At 39.0% G+C, this 22,708-nt stretch overlaps 1 protein-coding gene across 1 annotated transcript in view; it reads left to right on the top strand.

The window, feature by feature from the left end:
• Positions 1-6,369: 6,369 nt before the first annotated feature.
• Positions 6,370-22,708, top strand: part of znf507 (zinc finger protein 507) — a 35,127-nt gene continuing 18,788 nt past the window's right edge. The window contains exons 1-4 of the mRNA XM_037691273.1: positions 6,370-6,408; positions 9,244-11,631; positions 13,218-13,335; positions 13,417-13,525. Of these exons, the coding sequence (XP_037547201.1) occupies positions 9,247-11,631; positions 13,218-13,335; positions 13,417-13,525 (2,612 nt within the window). The 5' untranslated portion in view covers positions 6,370-6,408; positions 9,244-9,246. The remainder of the gene's footprint in view (positions 6,409-9,243; positions 11,632-13,217; positions 13,336-13,416; positions 13,526-22,708) is intronic.

The following is a 22,708-nucleotide window of genomic DNA, read 5'->3' as shown; positions in this document are numbered from 1 at the left end:
TGCAGTTCATTCGCTAAACTGCAATCCTTGCGGAGTCAATGTATATTATTGTTACCTTAAGTACCATAATCTACATTGATCTCACATCGCTTAAGCCGAACCTACTCGAACAATTCTATTCGGGGGGGATAGCTAATTCTCTTTGATAAGTCTCGCCATAGACTTCCAAAACATTTATGGGGAAACCAAACACCCAATCTCAAGTCGTTCGTCTAAAAGACAACAGACATTTGAACCAAACTATATTTTGCCATGTAAAGCTAACTTAACCCAAGTTAGAAATGGAAAAGTAGTTTGGAACCCTTTTTTATAGGCTTAAACCCCTGTAGTTACCCCTTTTCAGCATGCTCCACCCCTTAACTGGTAGTCGTAGCTGTTCCCAACCATAATAGCTTACACACCAGGTGCATATAGTTTAAGGCCTTATGTAAAATCACCTTCATAAGCCCACCTTAAACCACATAATTGCATGACACATTTGAACCAGAACGACACAGGCTGGACGTCGCTGGAGACAATCTTCGCTGGAGGCGACCTGCAATCCTGACGTTGGTCTCCGCTCTTCATCCAGTGGCCGCTTCTTCAGTTCAACCCAAGGGTACCCCTCTGTATGCTGATTAATCAACACTTCCAATCGTTGTGGATTTACCATTGTGGATTATATGACTTTTTCCAATGGATTACAGACTCTGTTTCCAAGGGGTTAAAGCATTGCTACAATGGAATTATCGAGACGATGTGGGATTATAATCAACACAATGGAATTACCGAGAACATTGTGGAATTACCTTGACTTTTGTTTTCCTTGCTGGATTACTTTTGACTTTTGTTTTCCTTGCTGGATTACTCTTGACTCTTGTTTCTTTGCTGGATTACATCAAGCTTCAAGGACAATCGAAGGCGTAAGTCCATAGTTGGAATTCATCCCCATGGACAGGTGATGATTTCCAAAGGGGGGACTGTAGTGGACTAGGCCCATGTCAAAAACTAAGTCTAAGGTCAAAAATCTTGACCTTAAGAACCTTGTGGGACAGGAACTGTCATTTCATTGATTTGAATCCAGAAATGCAGGTTCACCCATCCTGAGACTTTCTTTCTTGAAGATTCAAGTGAAAAGAACACTCTCTGTTTTATTATCATTACTATTTTACAAATGTTGATAATCAAAGTGTCTTAGTTCAAACCATTTTAGATGTTGCAGTGAACTAATCAATTTTATTAACTGTGTAATGATTTTTTCTCACGCAAAGTTAGAACTCATGTCAAAGCTGGTACAGAGTAATTATGCCTTTTCTGATTTCTGCTTTTGAATGAGCAAGTGTAAGTTGGTCCAAGGTTTTAGTCAAACGCAAAACAAGTTGTTGGAACGAACTGTCATGTTTTTAGAATCCTCTCAGACATAAATATAGAGGTTTTTGCACCTGTTTCTGAAACGCGCCAAAACAAAACTCTCTCTGTCTGTGAGAACATTTCTGATCTTTCCATAACAATTCTTGCTGTCTTCTAACCTCTTACGTCACAAAACACACCCCGTCTGGTCGGTTCTGACCAATGGTAATACTCCCAGATGGACCGGAAAACAGCTCTTTAAAATGTCAGTACTTCCTGGTCTACTCGGTTCTGCTCGAGATCTGTAAACTACACAGTTCTGTTAGAAGTGTCTGGGATGGTGCTGGAACAGTTCTGGGACAGTTCTGTTCAGTTCTGATGGAGTGCTGTTGGAGTTCTGCTGGATACACAGTTCAACCAGTTCTGTGAGAGACGGGATGATCCTGACATGACAACAGAGCTCTTCCGAGTTCCATGGGATTATAACATTTTCACTCGCCACTACTTCTGACGATTCACAGCATCCTAAGGAGACGCTGGACAGGTAGCGTTAACGGAGCTCCATATCTGCTGATTAACTTCAGAGAGGTAACGAGTCAAGTTTCCTACCAAGCGTACCGGGGAGAGCTGGGTTCTGACGGAGAGTGTCAATTCTGGTGAACACTTCCCCTCCCATACCATCTTTACTCCCTCTAAACTTCTTTCCCATCTTTAAACTTTCTATCAAGTAGATATACTTCCAGATATTTAGAAATGTCTGTGTAAAATGCTCATCCACATCCGTGTGGGTAAAAGATCATAATTGTACAGTTTCATAAATGTCTGTGGTGAAGCAACGGAAAAATCATGGCCGTATGATTTTTCCTGATTGATTGCTTATGTTGTTATTTTCATAATTTGCCAAATTAATGTAAATGTTTGATGTTAAACTTTGATTCTGTAAATAAATGACCGCATTCATTTTGATGGGTCAAACATAAATGACGTCTCACGTTTGCATTTCCTTAAATTCAATGCACGTTTTATTCAGTCCAGAAAAATGAGGAATCCGTGTTAAATGATGAATATATCCGAGCATCTGTTCATCTACATCAGCCTTGTTTCCGAGCCCGCTGTTGGAGTGATGTGCCTGTCTGAGCTTTGATCACAGATGCTGTCATCTCACCTTCAAGCACTTCATACCCCGGAGTCTTTCAGTTTATCAGCACGAGCTCTTGTCTTCTTTTCTTATCACTTGTGGAAGCAGAGATTCTACTGAGGAGACAACAAATGTATCTTCATTGCTCAGTTCTTGATTGAACTTTGATTAGTCCTCCCCAAACGCAAACAGGTGGTGCTGGAAAGAGGGATGTTCTTTTCTTTTATCTTTTCAGTCTTTTGACTCCTGAAGCTGGACCTTCAGTGTTTTGTTTTCTTGTATGATGACAGACAACATCACCTGTTTTATTTTTGCCCAGAAGCTGCAGTGTGGTGTTTCCAGCTCTCTTCAGGGATCGAGTTTGTCCCTGCCCTTCATTTATCATGAATCACCTTCACCCGAGCCCCTATTTGTCTTTGTGTTCTTCCTTTCTCTGTCATATTTCAGTGTAAAGTCATTTTAAGGAAATAAATGTATTTCCATACAAAGCGATGTGATTATTTCATATTGGAGCCACTTGCACTTTGCTTAAAAATTTCATCTAATCATTGCCTTTATTGATCAATCATATACCTGTACCTTGGTGCCTTTCACAAGATTTGAGCAAACTTGAACAATATACATGATCAGTGGTAATGAACACCATGTGTTCACTGGTATTTTCTCTCTAACAATTCCTTCAGAGGAAACTATAGTATTTCTGTACTTTTACTTATAAAATTAGCATATTTCCTATTTTATTTGCTACTCTTCCAAGAGTAAATATGTTTAAAATATGCTAAACTGGTTTCTAAAGTATTTAAAAAGAAAATCAAACATTAGGGTGGCACAGTTGGTAGAGCTATTGCCTCTCGGTGAGAATGTTGCCGGGTCGAATCCTGACGGGGGGCCTTTCTGGGTGGAGTTTGTATGCAGCTTAATATTGTAATTGTTTTGTCAGTTTCAAACAAACAAACAAACAAACAAACAAAAAACAAGAGTTAGATTAAAGATATGTGTCAAATGAAAGGTGTCTATTCAGTGTATGTTTTGATTGATCCTGAGGATGATTTAAAAAAATAATAATCTGTAAATGTTTTATGAAAATGAATCTCATTCATCAATTCTAAGATTCAGTGCAAAGATTCGTAACTGGTTGTAACTACTGTACCCATCACTGCACTCTGTACTCCTTAGCTTCTCTCCATTGGCTCCCTGTCAAATCCAGAATAGAATTCAAAATCTAACTTCTAACCTACAAAAAGCTCTCAACAACCTAGCTCCATCTTATTTTCAAGATCATATTGTTCCATATTTTCCCAACAGAGCACTTTACTCTCAGACTGCAGGTTTACTCGCGGTCCCTAGAGTTTCCAAAAGCAGAATGGGAGGAAGATCTTTCAGTTATCAGGCTCCTCTCTTTTGGAACCAACTTCCAGTTTTAAGACTGGGCTTAAGACTTTCCTTTTTGATTAATTCTATAGTTAGGGTTGGCTTCTTATGAAGCCTTAAGCTGAGGATACTAGAGGACAAACTGACCTCAATTCCTTAAATGAATTGTTAAAATTGAATAGCTTTCATTTGATATTATTTCTATATTAACATGTGATTCTTGACCTGCCATTGTGTATCTGTTTCTCTCAAACCCAGCAGGTCGAAGCAGATGGCCACTTGTCCTGAGTCTGGTTCTGCTAAAGGTTTCTTCCTCATGAGGAAGTTCTTCCTTTCCAAGCAGTCTGCTCCTCAGATAAATGGTGTTAAATTATTTTTTTTAATGAAGGTTTCTGGGAACTTATTTTTATATATGAATGTTTCTGTTCAGTGCCCTGAGGTGACTTGTTGTGACGGTGCTAAATAAATATACATATATATAAATAAACTGAATTGAATTGGTCCAGGGTGTACCCCGCCCCTCGCACAGTGATTGCTGGACATGGGCACCGGCGACCCCCGTGACCCAAAATGGAATAAGTGGGTAAAGAAAATGGATGGATGGATGGATGGATGGATGGATGGATGAATTGGTCAGTTTGTCATCATTATCTACACATAGGCTCTCATACTGGTTCATTTTCATCTATAAATCCCTCCTTGGTTTGCTACCTCTCTCATGTCACATCGTCTGTGCAGTTAGTTACATGTGCTCTCAGGACATCATTACCTGCAGCGTTCACTCAGTGCGGACTGAACTTGACAAAAAGGCCTTTTCCTACTCTGCTCCTGCAACTTGGAACACCTTGCAACAAGAACTGAAGCTGTCCACTTTAATTTCTTTAGGGGATTTTAAACATTATCAAATGTTTAAAATAAGATAAGGTCAATAAAAACATCAAAGTAAATTTGTTCTTGTTTTTAGTATTCTACCTTGTTTTATGGCACCTTGCTTTATTGTTTTAAAACAGTACTTTTATTTTAATTGCATTTTATTGTAGTTTATTGTTGTCTGTACTTTAAATGTTGTCTTTCTAAACCAGGTCTCTCTTGTAAATGAGCCTTTGTGGCTCATTGAAACTAACCTGTATAAATAAAGGCTGACTGAATGAATGAAAAATTCATGTGTGCTTGTAATCTAGCCTGGAGACTTCACACAAATGAAGAAACAAACCAAATTACAAGACTTTGGATTTCTACAAGCCAGGAGAGGAATTGCATTTGGTTAGAAAAGCGTAGAGGTTCACTCTAAAAAGAACATTCAGCATGTAGGGCTGGAATAAGTCAATTATTTTGCAAAAGGAAAACCAAAATACTTTGTTCATCTTTGGAACCATATTAACATTAGAAGGTGGAACGTAAACTATGTTTGTAAATAGGCGATGTATATTGTGATTGCATAGTGCATTTCATGGATGCATAATTGATTTTTATGGCTGTTTATTGTTGTATACCTTATCTGTGGCATGTCTAAAAACAAACAGGTATCACTTGAAAATGAGTTCCTCGTCCTTAAACCTGTAAATAAAGGTTGAATGAATAAATGAATGAATGACACAATTACTGTGTGTACGAAAGTGAGTGACATTCTGATTATTGGTGAAATTGTGATATTTGTTCTCAAGATCTATGTCAAGATGTCTGTGATGTAATGCAATAAAAACAAGAATTGAAAAAAAAATTCTGACACTCTTTCCCAACATCCTATAAAAAGTGGCTAAAGATGTTTCCATTGTCCTTTGGAGGTTCAAATTGATCCATTCAGACAGAGTTCTAACTAATGTCCCTCAGAGATCAAACAAGTATTATTCTATTCTATTCTGTTCTATTCTACTCTATTTTCTACAGCTCTCAAAGCTAAGACAGAAAATAAGAAAACTTTAAAACACCAGACTTTTGCTTTTTATAGGCTATATTTTCTCCTTTGAAGATAACTATTTTGCCCTGTAACTTTCAAAGAAGCCCTGCTTATTGCGTTTTTTGTTTTATTTGTCTTATTTAGTGGCAACAACAGAAGAGCTGACACGAGCGTGGCTTAAAGAATAAGCTGTTTTTAACAGGACATAAAAGAAAAACGGACATATTACTTACATGTATGTAACTTGTTTTTTAGAAAGAAACATTCGAAGTCCAGTTTCCTCTTCCATGTGTTTCTTTTTAGCTCTTACTTTACACTCTTACTGCTTGGTCAGAATTATTCAGATGGAATCTACTTGCTTAATAAAGCTTATGACTTTATTAATTTTGTCATTAATATTACGAAATCGTTTTTAATTCCAGTTTTTTTTTTTTTTTTCAATTCAAATAGCGTGTCGAGTTGATTCCTCACGTCGATATATTTTTTTCCGAGCAGCACTTGAAGGCATCTTTGCCCGCATTGGTCACCTGACCTAAACTTGGAGTCACGTGACCAATATTCCATCCTCGCCATTTTGCAATGTGGAAAGGAGGGAGGCCACTTTTTATGGCGAACGAATAAAACAAAGCAGTTTATGTGCTGAGGACAAAGAGCGTCGAGCCCTTCTGTGTCAGTGAGTGTATTTAAGCTTCCACACTGCCACGCGCTCCTTCGTCTCGTAAAGATAACTGAAACGTCCTTGTACATTTGTTAACAGCTCTCTGGACACACTGGCGTGCGTGTGTTTGAAAAGCAAGCTGTGAAGCTAAAGAGTGTGTCCTTTTGTTGAACTTTTAATTTTTTGTTAGAAAAAAAAAATGCCGACTTGTGTTCAGAGTGTTTTAGCTAGCTAGCATCCGCCATTTATTGAATGTTGGGTCAGAGTCTGGGAGAGTTGAGTGCAACTTCACGCCAGCGGTGGCCGGTGAAATATTTTTAGATCCTGACATAACAGGTGTTCTGAGACAGGCCAAAGCCCACGTGGTGGTGTATAGAAACCGAGCTAATTTATTTAGCACGACGTGTTTCAGTGAATTAGCTTGGAGTGTTTGACAGCTAGCTGCTTTGAATAATAATAATAAAAAAAAGATTCACGTGTTGCTTTTATATTACGTCATATTCCCTTAATTTATTTAGCTACACCTCACTGAACTTTCACTGACTGTCTGTGGCATCCTTCCCTAAAATAAACAAAACTGTCCTGGGTTTAATTCTGGATGTCCATAAGCAGAAGTGGAAGAAAGAGGAAGGAGAAATGCGGTCAGAAAAGCAGAACTGGGGATGTGTTGGATAAGTGAAGATAAAAGGAGTTGTCTTCACACGAGGGGACCATTTCCTTTGAGTTTAGTTTGTCAACAGATGCACATGGTGTCTGTGTGTTTCAACACCGAGCATTGAGCAGAGCTTATCATGAATGGATTAAACTGTCTCACTTATCATAGTGGTTTGTTTGGTCCTGCTTTCACTCAGATACACAGTGCATCCTGAAAGAATTCACAGCGCTTCACTTTTTCCACTTTTTGTTATCCTACAACCTTATTTCAAATTGCATTAATTTAACCTATTTCGTTATAATTCTATAAACGCAATACTTCATTATGACAATGTGAAAAAAGGTATAATTTTTTGCAAATTTATTAAAAATAGCAAAGAAATCACATTTATGCAAGTATTCATAGCCTTTGCGTAACACTTTGTTGATCCACCTTTGGCAGGAATTACAGCTTCAAGTCTTTTTGAATATGATGCTTCAAGCTTAGCACACCTCTCTTTAGGCAGTTTGTCCCATTCTTCTTTGCAGTACTTGTCAAGCTCCATCAGGTTGGATGGGAGACGTCTGCGCAGCCATTTTCAGATCTGTCTCCAGAGATGTTCAATCAGATTCAAGTCTGGGTTCTGGTTGGGACACTCCAGGACCTTCACAGAGTGGTCCTGAAGTTCCTCCTTTGAGATCTTGGCCGTGTGTTTTGGGTCGTCGTTCTGCTAAAAAATGAACTGTCGCCTCAGTCTGAGGTCAAGAGTGCTCTGGAGCAGGTTTTCATCCAGGATGTCTGTACATTGTTGCATCCATCTTTCTCTCAATCCTCACTAGTCTGTCAGTTCCTGCTGCTGAAAAACGCCCCCATAGCATGATGCTGCCACCTCCATGCTTCACTGTAGGGATGGTATTGGCCTGGTGATGAGCAGTGTCTGGTTTCCTCCAAACATGAGTCCTGACCTTCACACCAACAAGTTCAATCTTTGTCTCATCAGACAGAGAATTTTGTTTCTCGTGGTCTGAGAGTCCTTCAGGTGCCTTTTGTCAAATTCCAGATGTGTTGCCATGTGTCTTTTATTAAGGAATAGCTTTCATCTGACCACTCTACCATACAGGCCTGATTGGTGGATTACTGCAGAGATGGTTGTCTTTCTGGAAGGTTCTCCTCTCTCCACAGAGGAACGCTGGAGCTCTGACAAAGTGACCATCAGGTTCTTGGTCACCTCCCTGATTAAGACCTTCTCCCCCGATTGCTCACTTTAGATGGCTCTAAGAAGAGTCCTGGTGGTTCCAAACTTCTTCCATTTATGAATGATGGAGGCCACTGTGCTCATTGGGACCTTCAAAGCAGCAGAAATGTTTCTGTATCCTTCTCCAGTTTTGTGCCTCAACACAGGAGTCTTGGAGGTCTACAGACAATTCCTTTGACTTTATTTTTGGTGTTTGTGCTCTGACATGCACTGTCAACTGTGGGGCCTTATAAAAATAGGTGTGTGCCTTTCCAAATCAAGTCCAATCAACTGAATTTACCACCGGTGGACTCCCATTTAAGTTGTAGAAACATCTCAAGGATGATCATTGGAAACTTTGCATCTGTGCTCAGTTTTGAGATTCATGGCAAAGGCTAACATAAATGTGATTTCTTAGCACCAGCAAACTGTTTTTTTTTTCCTTAACCATAGAATATGCTGTTTGTGGGACTCAGTTTGTTTGGTGGCTCAGACTGAAGAAGTCCTTTGGACGAAGGACAAAACATCTCGGCATAAAAGAAGAAACTGTCCAGATGACCTAACTGAACATTGTTGAATTTTAACTGGATTATTGAGCATGAACTTTGGTGTATGTAATGTCTTAGTTTTCTATTTTTAATGCATTTGCAAAAATCTAAAAAAATAAATAAATACATTTTCCTCTCACATTGTCATAATGGGGTATTGTATATAGAATTTTTGAAGAGCAAAAATAATTTAATACAATTTGAAATAAGGCTGTAATATAACAAAATGTGGAGAAAGTGAAGCACTGTGAATCTTTCAGGATGCACTGTACCTTTCATTTACTTAACCCTGTCAAATACAGACCTGTAAATCAAAGTACTGGTATATAGGACAGTATGATTTTATTTTCTTATAATCAGAGCATCAACTGGTACTTTTATTTTCTGATATTGTAACTGACTCTTTCTTTTATCCATTCTTTGCTGTCTGACAGGTCATGGATGAGAACAGCAGTGTTGCTGTCCTTATCACAAAGCCCTCCTCTCCATCCGCTTCTTCCTCTGTACTGAGATCTCACTGTCAAACCCAAACTCAGCAAAGTATAGCCCAGGATGTTCCAGCAAACATCCAGCAGAAGCAAGCTGATGACTCTCTCATTCAGGTCATTGAGAAGCTCAGCAAGATAGTTGAGAAGCGGCCCCAGCGGCGCTGCACACTGGGGGCACAGAAACGAGGACTCAATTCAACCTCCTCTGCCAAGGGAAAAGGAGGTGAGGAGGAATTGAGTTGGGAAGGCTCTCATTACAAGAAAATGAGAAAGGGCTGTAATGAGGAGGTGAGAGCAGATGGCAGCGAGGCTGACTGCCCCCTTTCTGCACCCGTGCCAGGTGATAACAACAATAACATCACCTCTACGCTATCCAACACTGACAATTTCACCAGCACTGACCAAAAATGGACAGTGACGTGCTATCAGTGCAGCCTGTGCCCATATCTGTCCCAGACACTGCCGCAGCTCAGAGAACACCTGAAGCAACACAACGAGCAACACAGTGATCTTATCCTTATGTGCTCCGAGTGTCACTTTACCTCCAGAGACCAGGCGCAGCTAGAGGCGCACGTCAGGCTGCACTTTGATGATCAGAGCAACACAAATAGGAATTCTGTTCATTCAGATCCACTCACCCTACAGGAGGGAATTGTTTTTAAAAAGGATGATGATGATTACACAGATATGTGTGGAGTAAGACCCGAGGAGATAAAAAGTTCAGTAGATAGTTCCAAAGAGCTCCCACAGAAGAAGAAATGGTACAGCTATGAGGAGTATGGTTTGTACCGGTGCTTGATCTGCAGTTATGTGTGCAGCCAGCAGCGAATGCTCAAAACCCATGCCTGGAAGCACGCTGGTCTTGTTGACTGCTCCTATCCTATTTTTGAGGAAGAGGAAGGGGCTTCAACAAGAAGAGAGGTGCAAGCTGCTGCTAACAGTGTGACGCTCAGAGAAGATTTAGTTGTTCTTTCTCCGGTTCTTCAAGAGAAAAGCCAGCAAAAATGTCCATCTGCATTCAAACTCCAATTCTACATGCCTGTGACTGCTGAAAACAAACAAGATGCATTTAGTCATTCAGTTTCAGATCCTGAGGAAAAGCAAAAAGTTGCAGAAGAAGAGGAGGAGAATGGATATTCTGTCAAAGATGTGAGTTCTGAAGAGCCAATGGTGGAGGTGCAGGTGACAACTGAGGCAGACGTTGATGTGGACATCAGTGGTTGTCGTGAGAGTTCCTCTGTTACCGACAGCCTACTGTCTTCGGCTCAGAAGATTATTAACAGCAGTCGAAATAGTGCCGGCCATATCAATGTGATTGTGGAGCGTCTTCCTTCAGCTGAGGATTCAGTTATGGTGACCAAACCACTTCTTCTAGGCTCAGATGATGACAGGGACAAGACTTTATTGGATGTAAAGGAGGAAGAGCAGGACCCCTTAGAAAGTGTGAAAGAGGAGGTGGTCCTTGGCTGTAGTCCAGGTAAATCTGCAAACAGTCAAACATTAGATGGTGATGATGCATCCTCTGTCAGTAAAGATAGTGATCCTCCAAGAGATGAAAACATTCCTCCAGCTGGTCGCAAGCGGACACATTCTGAATCACTCCGTCTGCACTCTTTGGCTGCAGAGGCACTTGTGGCTATGCCTATGAGGATGCCTGAGTTACATGTCTCCAGCACCAAAGTAAGTCTTAAGACCATCTCACCTCAGGTGCAAAGCCCACACATAAGCCAGAGGCTTCTTGAGGTGACTAAAAGTGGACAAAATACTTCAGACATGGAGACAACAGCTCTACTGGACTTGGAGCTTTGCAGTGGTGGTAGAGAGGGGGATTTGAAAGCCCTGGGTATTGGGGAAGGAGACGAAGAAAGCCCCACCACTAAAGCTGGTATAAGTCTTTCTCTGCTCACTGTTATTGAAAGACTCAGAGAGCGCTCGGATCAAAATGCTTCAGATGAAGACATATTGAAGGAGCTTCAAGATAATGCACAGATCCAGAATGGCACTGTAGATGAAGCAATCACTGGGACTGGAGCAGAGAGTTACATTTGTACCATTTCAGAGATGGATGGGTTGGTTAGCTCAACTGATGGGAGTTTGGTGGATTACATCCCTGGCAGTGAAAGACCTTATCAATGTCGTCTGTGTCAATACAGCAGCAGCAATAAAGGTTACATTAAACAGCACCTGCGAGTGCACAAGCAGAGAGTGCCGTATCAGTGTCCCATCTGTGAGCACAAAGCCTCAGACAGTAAGGACCTGGAAAAACACATGATCTACCACTGCAAGACCAGGATGTACCAATGCAAACAGTGTCCAGAAGCCTTCCATTACAAGGTGAGCAACCTTTTACTGCTTCTTCTACCAGTTTAGCCACAAGAGGTTGTAATGTTCAAGAGGGCTAGGACACAGTATAGATTAGACAAAATGTGAGTCGAAACAGTCTTCTAACATGCATTCACTTTTCTATCCTCCACTATTCACCATAAAGTAATCAAGTGCATTATAAAAATATAATTTAAACAAAGAAACTTCCTTCCCAGTAATTTATTTAGTCAGTCACATATGATGGTCTAATTACTACTGACTGCAGCAGTATTTTTTCTTTGCAGAGAAGTAAAGATCTCAGACAAACAATGCATCTGCAAAGATAACATTACTTAACACAGCTCTGTTTTACAGCTACATTAGATTTATTCTTCTGGCTAAAGTTTTACAAGGCAATGCTGAACTTTAGTTTGCTAACTTGGGGGCCGAGATGGGGTAGAGGTAGGGCAGCCAACCTGGGGCCAGAAAGTCATGGTCACTTCCAGCCATTCCCACATGTCGTAATGTCTCTGAGCAAGACACCTAATCCCTAATTGCTCCTGGGTGCTTGCATAGCTGCCCACCCCTCCACCTGGGTGTATCTCACGTGTGATGGGTTAAATACAGAGAACTAATTTTGCCATTGCATGGGAAGGAACATACAGTGATGACGATCTCAAACTTCCCTTCTCCTAACTTGATAAGCACGTAGCTAATGACAAGCGAGTTGGAGGATTGAAGAGAATTTATTATTGTTGATTGTTTTTTATTTTTATTTTACATATAAGTTAAAAATAAACTTTCCATCCTCTGTTCAGCAAAATATGCTACACTGTATTGCTTGCTGCTTCAGCTGTGCTGAAAGTGAAAATTAAAGTGGCCATGATTTGAAAGTAGTCCACATGCACCCTCTGCTGGATGCTTTGTACAATTACACCTTTTACAAGCAAGGACATGGCTCATTCCCAGAGTTTATATCAGCTCATAATGGGACTATTATCACAGATACCAACATGTCCCCAAACGCCTATATTGGTCTAAAAAATCAGCCCTATTGATTTATCAGTTGGGCTCTACATTTAATCACAGTTAAGTAATATTTGTGTGTTGTCACAAGTATTTGCAATAATGAACTTGTATGCAAAACTTTTGTAACAGTCGACATTCAGCTGAATGAAAACCGTTGTTTGAAAATTACCGACATATCATATTGTTTTTCCAGTATTTAACAGAGGGGACATACTGATTTCTGGGGTTTGTGCCTTTTTATGATGGTGAATGATTGTGTGCTGGAGTGCAGGTGTGCCTCAGTGTGATCAGCCAAGCTAAGAATAACAGACCTATCTCAAAACCTTGGTGCCTGTTGGATGCAAAGGTTACTAGATTATAATTTTATCCAATGGATTTGGGAGTGAGGTCAAGAGAGTTTGAAACTGTAAATGATGAAGGGCAGTCCACTGCTACGATGTCTGCATCAGAGGTAGGATTAGGTAGCATTAAGGTCTTTTAAACCCGCTGCAGTGTCAGTGGAGATCACCTTTACCTTTATGAACACTTTGAATTATCATTTCTTTGATACTAAATCCCGTGGTGTGCATGGGTGTTTTTCTTTTTAGAGTCAGTTAAGAAGTCATGAAAGAGAGCAGCATAGCTTCTGCAATGATCTAACATCGCTCACAGCAGGCCCTGAAACCATCACCACAGTGGAAGAGTCTGAACAAGGAACAGATGAAGGTAAGATAATGAAAATGTGGGATTTTTAACAGATGCTTTCAGGTAGCTGTAAATGTCTGCTCTATATGCTGTCTCTTTCAGATTGTAGTCAGCAGAAAATGTATAAATGTGATGTTTGCAACTATACCAGCGCTACATATGTTGGGGTGAGGAACCACCGGCGAATTCATAACTCTGACAAGCCATATCGGTAAGTTTTAAATGTAAAAAAATACTTGTATACTGTAATCACTTGAATGTAGTCAGATACAGATGAATGAATGTGATGGGTCAAACAGAGGATGAATGGAAGAGTGTAATCAGCCTAAAACGATTATTGATTAAAACTACCAGCCACTATAAACTGCACAACAATCAAACCAGAGCTGTGTAACCAAGTAGAAGCAGGATGTCACCAAAAAAAGTTATTTAAATATGTGTGTGCAGACAAAAAAGAGTGCATGATGTGTTATCAGGCTGATGATTTGGACTAGGCAGCTAGGGTCTCTGTGATGACCTGGCAATAATAAACAGTATAGCAGTTGCACAGATTTTGACAGGTTACAACATAGATTCTTCAGTTTTTGTCTAGTTTGTTAGCACTTCCATCAAAGAACTCAGAAGAATAAAGTAAAACTAAGACAAAGAAGGAGTTTGAATTCCAGCCATGCCTGTTTAGGTCAGAGTTTGACTGTTGGCTATCTCCAAGCCACTATGAATACTAATCTGGAGAAGCAGTGGGTGATGGATTGATGTCAGTAGTTAGTCGAAACTGCAGCTGCAGGCCTGTTAAGAGCCAACTGGTAAGATGGGGCTCCTTGTGCCCGCTGCTTCCAAACTTTTTTTTGTGTGTTGCAATAACTTGAGTGGCACGTAGTGTGCATGTTGCTGCTGTGCGTGCCGTCCTGCGTGCTGGGACTTTAAAAATGGTCTCACGTTTGGCTTCTTAATGAAACACATGGCTGTGATGAAGAACACCAAATAATACAAAAGTCCACCTCTGCTCCTGAAAATTATTTGCATCTTGATGGACACATCCGAGAGAAGTTGTTTAATACGTGGGTCCCTATGGTTAAACTGAGACAATCGAGCTTTAATGTTAAATTTAGAAAATGCTAATTAACCACAATTCAGTAGTCCCTCATATCGCAGGGATTACATTCCAGACACTCCCGCGGCAAGTGAAAATCTGCAAAGTAGGGACATTTTATTTATTTTAGTATTTATATATATTTAAAGGCTTTATAAACCCTTCTCACATTTACAATGTTTTAAACTCTCTAAATACTCTAAAAGAGTACAGCATAAGAGAGCAGAAAGCCTGATGCTACAGTGACTGAGTCAATCCCGGGGGCGGACTGGCCATTGGGAGCACTAGGACATTTCCTGGTGGCCTGACCCGCTCAGCCACTCTCTCTCCCTCTTTAAACTGATTCACTCTTATTTTTCCACCTAAGCATTTTCTCAGATATTCTACATTTGTTCATCTGACTGTTCATCCCTGCTGCTTAACAGTAGCAATCAGGAAAAGCAGAACCGACTCCCTCCTTTCTCTTTCCAAGGCTGGCTGTCACAGCAGAGCAGAGATACAACAGGTTGCTCACCCACCTGTTGCGTCTCTGCTCTGCTGTGACAGACAGACTCAGAAAGCGAAAGGAGGGGGTAGGGTCTCTCTTTTCACATTGTTAATCGTGGGTCATGTACAATATTACGTTCAAAACCTGTGAAAGAGTGAGTCCGCGTAAGTCGAACCACAAAGTATCGATTGACTACTGTATATAAAGTAATGTATATGTAAACTTCAGTAAATTATTACTTTTGTGCAAGCAAAACTTGCAGCTATTGTTGTTTTTGCTTTTTTTCCTCTCTTCCTTCGACCTATCTTCTACATCTTATCCGTGGGTGTGTCATGGGGCAACAGGTCCAGGAGGAAAACCCAACCTTTCTCTCTCCAGCAACTCTCTCCAGCTCCTCCTGGGGATTCCCAAAGCATTCCCATGCCAGAGAGGGTATTTAATCCCTCCAGCTAGTTTTGGCTTTTTGTACCCCTCCCAATGTAAGCTGTTTTAGGAGTTCTCTGAGACAGTTAGGTCCTAAAAAGCCTCGTCCTTCAGCTCGACAGCCTCAATCGTCGCTGGTGTCCACCAGCATGTCCTTTGGTTGCTACAGCCTGTAGCTTCACATGTTTCCAGTTCACCCTTACCACTTGTTTGGGTTTACCAGGTCTATCTGGCATCCGCCCCTGCCACCAGATCCAACTCACCACTAGTGGGTGATGAGTTGACTGTTCTGCTCATCTCTTGAACTGACTGTGCAAGACATGGGGCCACATCATGTCTGTTGATGTGGTTACAAAATTGATAATCAGCTTGTGGTCTAAGGTGGGCTGGTACAAAAAAAAACAACACTTATGGACCACCCTATGCTCAAACATGGTGTTTGTTATGGACAGCCCATGCCTAGTACAGGAGCTCAGTAACAGAACATCACGTGTGTTCAGATCATGAAGGTCATTCCTCCCAATCACACCTCCTTAGAAAACTCTTAATTTCCCATATGGGCAATGAAGTCAGCAGAATACACTGATGCACCTTTTCAGGATACTATCCAGAGACTCCTAGCAGGCTGGTAATGTGAACTGATGTTTGGTGCATGTGCATAAACAACCGTCAGAACCTTCCCTCCTGCAGCACAAACTTTTAACACAGAGGTGCTCTGCCAGACCTGTATGGGTATCCCCACACTCGCCCAAAGGGAGGGTGCCAGACTCAATTTAGCCAGTAGTTTGCAAGCCAGGGGCCCTTCTTTGCCTGCCTCCCAGCTCACTTCACAGCCACCCTCAATGATCCTCCTCATAGATGGTTGGCCCACATGAAGGAGGCCTCCTGGCTTGACCACCAGGCGTTCGCCGGTGAGTTACCCCCTCAGGCCTGCCTCCAGGGCCGTGCACCATTTTTTCTACCCTGGGCGAGGTATCTTGATGTTTGGATAAGATGTGTATGGGTCATTGACGTGACGCCCAAGTTTTTTGTCCAGCTCTACTTTTTATAGCTAAAAAAGGTTTAAACGCATTAAAATAAAGCACAGATATGTAATATATCTCCCACATATACACCTACTTTAACTTATCAAAAACTTATTTTTGGCCATTTTTGTTGTCTTTAAAGTGTCAAAACATCATATGGTGCGACTATCCAAACTCGATTACCGTTTCAAAAATGTCTTCGAAGTTACATTAAATCTGTTCAGATCTATTTTATTTATTATTTGACATGATTTTCAAAGTTTTTTCTTCATCCTGTACACATTTTCAAAGCATTTTTAGTTATAATTCTATTATAACATATAAACTAACTTTGTCCGATAATGTCCATTTAACAAAATAAACACCTTAAATAAATGGAAACTTATAAAAAAAGTGTTTAGTACATCATGAAAAATACCTTATTTTAAGATGAATTACAGTCGCACCACATGACATTTTTTAAGACCACAGCCAAATCATGTTGATGAAAAATGTATGAAAATGACTTATTTGAATTTTTAATTATGATTTCTGGGTGCACAACATTTAAAATGTTTTAATGATTGCAATGATATACATATTTTTTTATTTTAGCCTGGTGGAAATCCTTTACGTCAGTGACCCATATATATTTTTTTACATTTTACCTTTGACCAGTTTGAAACGCACAGAAAAACAGATGGTAAAGATGTAAAAAAAAAAAAAAATGCAGTTTTTCAGCCATTTCTTTTGTCTGTTTACACATCTCTAAACCTTTACAACTTTTCTTTGATCGGAGTAGCTTTTCAGTGGTGACCTGTCTGACCCGTTCATGTTCAGTGTGCGCCTTCGCTGCGTTTCTGAGTCCGAATACTTATTCCTAGATTTTAAATCAAGATAAATTTGTCTAAGTAAGTAAGTAAGTAAGTAATATTTATTTATATAGCACCTTTCACAGACAATGACATCACAAAGTGCTTCACAAAGTAAAAGTAAATAAAATTTAAATAAAATCCAGTCTGAATAGATAAGTCTTAAGATCATTTTTGAAAGAGTCAATGGAATCTGAGCAGCGCAGTGACAGAGGGAGAGCGTTCCAAAGCCTGGGGGCCACCACTTGGAATGCTCTGTCTCCACGTGTTTTAAAATAAGTTCTCGGAACTATCAGCAACATTTGATTTGAAGATCTCAAAGTCCTGATGGGACATAGAGGCTTCAAAAGGTCCAGTAAATATTTGGGAGCCTGACCATGAAGTGCCCTAAAAGTTAGAACCAGAATTTTAAAATGACTCCTGAAATGCACAGGGAGCCAATGCAGGGAGGCCAGAACAGGAGTTATGTGAGCTCTTCTGTGGGTTCTAGTTAGCAGCCTCGCTGCAGCATTCTGCACAGATTGAAGGCGAGCTAGGGAAGATTTGTTCAGACCCATTAAAATGCTATTACAGTAATCTAACCGAGATGAAATGAAAGCATGAACAATCATCTCAAGTTCCTTCTGTGATACAATTCCACGTAGTTTAGAAATGTTTCTTAAGTGGAAAAAACAATTTCGAACTAGCAATTTGCAATGACTGTCCAAAGATAAAGAACTATCAAAGACAACACCTAAATTTCTGAGATTATTATTTACCAAAGGATTTAAGAATGTAAGATAGCATTTCTTTTTAGAAACAGTAGTAACACCATACTTGTTTATTTAAAGGTGAAAGGTTAAGTTTTGGCACAGTCATCAGTTTATAAGTGGACTCCACTTCTACCATCATGTTTATTAACGTCTGCCCTTTCACTGAGTTTGATATAGTCTCACTTGTTTCATTTGGTATTCATTTTCCATAATGATGGATTAAAATTCAGCAAGGGCAACTTGGCCTGATCTTGATGTATTCATTTACAAGATACTTTAGATGCCTATCAGAGCTCATTTAAATCTAATTTGTTTTTCTTAAAATATCGATTGTGTCCAATTTATAAACTGAAACTCAAAAGGTTGTCATTTAGAAATGATTTTATTTTATTTTGTTTAATGACCAAATGTTAAAAGTACACAGCTGATCAGAATAGAACATACATTATTTAAATTTCAAACATTTAAGGGAATATTTTCATTTTAAATGTATATTTTAAACATTTTGCAGTGAAGTTCTGTGGAAATATTATGACTAATAATGTCTTAACTGTCCTAGATGACTCTTTGAATGGCGTTGTTTTGGAAAAATGAGATTTTAATTGTGACATGACTGAAGTTTTAACCCCTAGAAATTTTGTGTATTGGAGTTTTCAAATAGAATTAGTATTTTTGTGCAACAATCACAAATGCAAATGATACAAAATGGGTAGATACTTTAAATAATTTATTTTTGCTAATTCTGTTTTGTGTTAACCTTTTTTTTTAAAGCTTCATTTTGACACTAGATTTGCTGTTCAATTTTTTGTGCAACAAATTAAAGGTTGAGTGGCATAGCTAATCAGTTTTATCAGTTACATAGTTTTTATTTTTATATTTCTATTTATATAAGCATTGTTATATAGGAATATTTATTTTTCTATGAAATGCCTGTATGTGTAACGTGCTGTAATGTTACACATGTCCTTTAGATGGCAGTAAATGTCTGTAAAATCTCCGATCATCTCTGAAAGTTTCCAGTGAGAGTAAGTTCAGTCAGTAGACTCGAAGTGTGTTAAAACTTAGTTTAACTAGAAGCACATTTAGTGGTGTTTGTCAGACACTCAAACACATCAGATGTTCAAGAAGATCAACAACAGTTGGCTGGTCTAGATACAAATATTTAAAATGAAGCCAGGCAGAATAAAAAGACTAAAACTGTCTAAAATGTGGTTTGTACATATGTAATCTTATAGTTTATAAGATTAATTAAACTGCTGAGAGGATGATTGACAAACTAAATTATGGAGTCGTTTGTCTTGTTCTCAAAAAGCTTCATTATTTCCAATTTTTTAATTGCCAAAATTCAACTTTGTCTTTTATCACATTCAAAAATAAAGTAAATATCTCTGTCTTACTGACAACAAAATACAATTAAAGACTTGATGGGCATTATTCTGTGCAAAAACTATTCAGCCTGATTCTCTAATTTAATATTATTTGATGCAAATTCTTACATGTATGAATTTTCAACTCAAGGAGTCGTTTTTTTTTTATTAATAAAACTTGTTAGAGGGAATTCAGCGGAGGTGCAAACAAACTACACAGTTTGTAAAAAGAAAACATTTGACTGATTTAAGGCTTTATCAAATAAGGGAATGTTACAGGAAGTGAACTTCACCAGTCTAGGGATGCACAATCCACTTTTATTCCACTTCCGATACCATACTGACACCCGAGGTTTGATACCGAAAACCTGTTCTGAATTAACTTAAAACATTTGTTTTTTAAAGGCAGACATAAATGTACTGAATTACAAATTCATTGAACATTGCACCACTACAGCACACTTAAACAGCAATAGCTTCACAACTTGGTCAAACATGTAAAAACAACACAGTTTTTCAGTCTGCAATTATGAGTGTAACGTCCAATGTAAAATAAATAATAATAAAGATACTGAAACTGATGGGAACAATAGGTTAACAACTTTGGTTAAACACACACAAAAAAAAAAAAAACTTAAAACAAACCTTTCAAATGGTTCAGGAGTTCTAAAAATAATGTAAAATAAATGATAAAGGAGCTGAAATAAGAGGAAAAAAACAACAGCTTCACTAGCTTTGTTGGCATTTAAAATAAACGGCAATCAGTTCCTGTCCTTATGGATCGGTCACATTGTCACGATTATCTGATAAATGCATTTTCCGATATTGATACAGATATCGATACTAATATCGAATTGGTGCCTCTCTACCAATACCCAATCGATATTTTTCCCCCAATATCGGTACAGATACCGATATTAATATCTAATTGGTGCATCTTTATTCACTGCCTCTGTGTTAGTCACTCACACACACACACACACACAAAGTGACAGTCACATGTAGGGGGGAAAAGTATTTACATTAAGGTTTACCAAAATTAAAAGCAACTCCTAAACACAGCCTCTCCAGTCGGGGATGCGTCTTGTCTGCTGGGTGTTCCTGTTCACCGTCTCTTCATGACATAGCTCTGCATCTGTTTGATTAGCTGCAGTAATTAAAAAAGAATAGTTGGGTCCGAAGCCCCAACAGGCTGATGCGATAATATCTGGATAGAGAAAAAATAAGGACACTCAAACCACAAACAGCTCTGCAGCTCATATGGCAGAGTTTATCATCTGCTGCTAACATCTGTGTAATTGGCAAAGTGTTGTAATGCCCATTATCATTTTGTTTTGGAGACAGAAGTTTACTAAAATTCATTCGTCTCAACCATTGAATCGCACAAACATGCCAGAATTAAATAGCTCTCTGTGCATTGCTGTTCTGATTTAATCAACCGTGTTTTTTTTTTTGTTTTTTTTTGTGACTGGTAGATGGTAAGACACAACCGGAGAGATAATGACCATCATTTTAACTTTCACACGGAAATAAATGGATGCAACGTCTGACACACTGTTCCAAGTTCTTGGTATTGATTTATAATTTTCTTCAAATCTGACAGTTTTATCTCTAAGGATGCTCCAATTATATTACGGTAGTTCCAGCTTTCAGTTTTCTATTTTTTTGTTAGTAGTCACTATGCAGGTAACGCTTTGTTTCATGTTAGCACCTGTAGATTCAAATTTCTGCTTCATCTGTTTCTGTTTTCATCTTGTTCAGATGATCATGAGTGTCTTTTACAGTCAGCTGAATTGATTGTTCAGCTTCAGATGCGTCCTGTACATTGCTGCCAGTTAGCTTAGCTCAGCATGAAAAACAGCTGAATTACACCCATTTATTGGTCTTATTTGAATATAACCCCCTGCTTCAAAAGTGTATTGCTTTTTTTTCTGCAGACATTCAACGTGTCAGCCTCGTGCACTAATAAATATCACCTTTTGCAACAATTTAAACACCGTAGACGTCTGGTTTGCTGCCGTCTTATTCACAAACAGACATGTACTGAAGCAGAGGGCCATTTTAACACATGATCGGATGTTCAGAAGACTCGCAGATTAATTTTTAAATAAGCTCTTCTCCACAGTTTTAACTACAAGAATAAGTTGCATCAGTGTGTAGCTTTCTTTTCTTTTTTCTTTTTTTTACAGTCCGTTAACCAAAAGTTCAAGATTGAACTGTACTTAAGTGTTTAGTTGCAGCTGAGCCTTTTTATTTTGTGTGTGTTTATATAATGCTGTTTGCAGCTGCACCATGGGTGCAGTTGAGAATAATGCGGTGGTGTGTCTAATGTAGAGTTTGTGTGATGCTGAAGCTTCTCATCTGATAAACAGCAGCGCAGATGTGCCCTCAGGTGAAGTTAAAGATTTTTTTTTTTTTTTCAGTTGATATCAGAGCTGTAGCAGAAATGCACTTAAACCTCAGCCATGCTATTACTGGCTTTCATTAGTATTAAACGTGTAGATAAACGGTCAATTGTAGCTCCTTTCATGGTTTTACACAGCTGCAGTGAGCTTGTCATGGAAATCTGACTGTGTAGTCGTGTGTTTTTGGAAAACTTAGTTGAAACATATCAGTAAGCATTTATGCAGTTTAAGATGGTGTTTTTTAAAGAATTTATTTCTTTTTAAATTTTATTTTTTTATTTTTATTTATTCTAAGAACAAGTACACAAACAATCAGAATAGCTGTGTGTGTTTGAAACACCGTCTCTTTGCACAAATCAACTCTGATAAACAGCAGTAAACAGTTTAGAGGAGATAAGGTTTTGGATTGCTTCTGGCAGTCGGCACTTCTTGGAGTCGTGCACTGTTTGCCTTGCTGCTGCTACAAGGCAAGAAATAATTACCCCTAAATATACCCAATGTTCATGGAGACTACGAGTACAAGCAAATACAAATACTACTACTAATAATAATATTTTTTCTTAGTTGGAAAACAAAAGGAATTCAAACACTTGCATGCCATTATCTACTTCTGCATTGAGCACATATGTAAAGACAGAGTGTTCAAAATGTGAATTATAACAAAGTTGGGCTGCCTTCTTGCCATCTTTGCCCTCTCATTTGTCTCTAAATGTCAGAACTTCTTTTATGCGTAGATATGTTTCAGCTAATGCCCCACAGCCTAAAAGCAGATAAATTGGTTTATTGTAATAGATGATGCTCTTTCTTAAATTCTTAATTGTTCACATGACAGTTACTGGAAGACTGAGATTAAGACGTTTAGCGTATATCTTAAGATACAGTAGTCCCTCGTTTTTCACGGGGTATGGCGGGAGTGGTGGCACAGAGGTTAGAGAAGGTGGGCCTGTGATCGGAAGATCGCCGGTTCAAGTCCCGGTACCGACAACATCAAAAA

Source organism: Nematolebias whitei, chromosome 2 (genome assembly GCF_014905685.2).
Source record: "Nematolebias whitei isolate Nwh7 chromosome 2, NemWhi1, whole genome shotgun sequence".
Lineage (NCBI taxonomy): Eukaryota > Metazoa > Chordata > Actinopteri > Cyprinodontiformes > Rivulidae > Nematolebias > Nematolebias whitei.
Note: the sequence above shows the minus strand (reverse complement) of the source record. Positions and strands in the feature narration are given on the sequence as shown.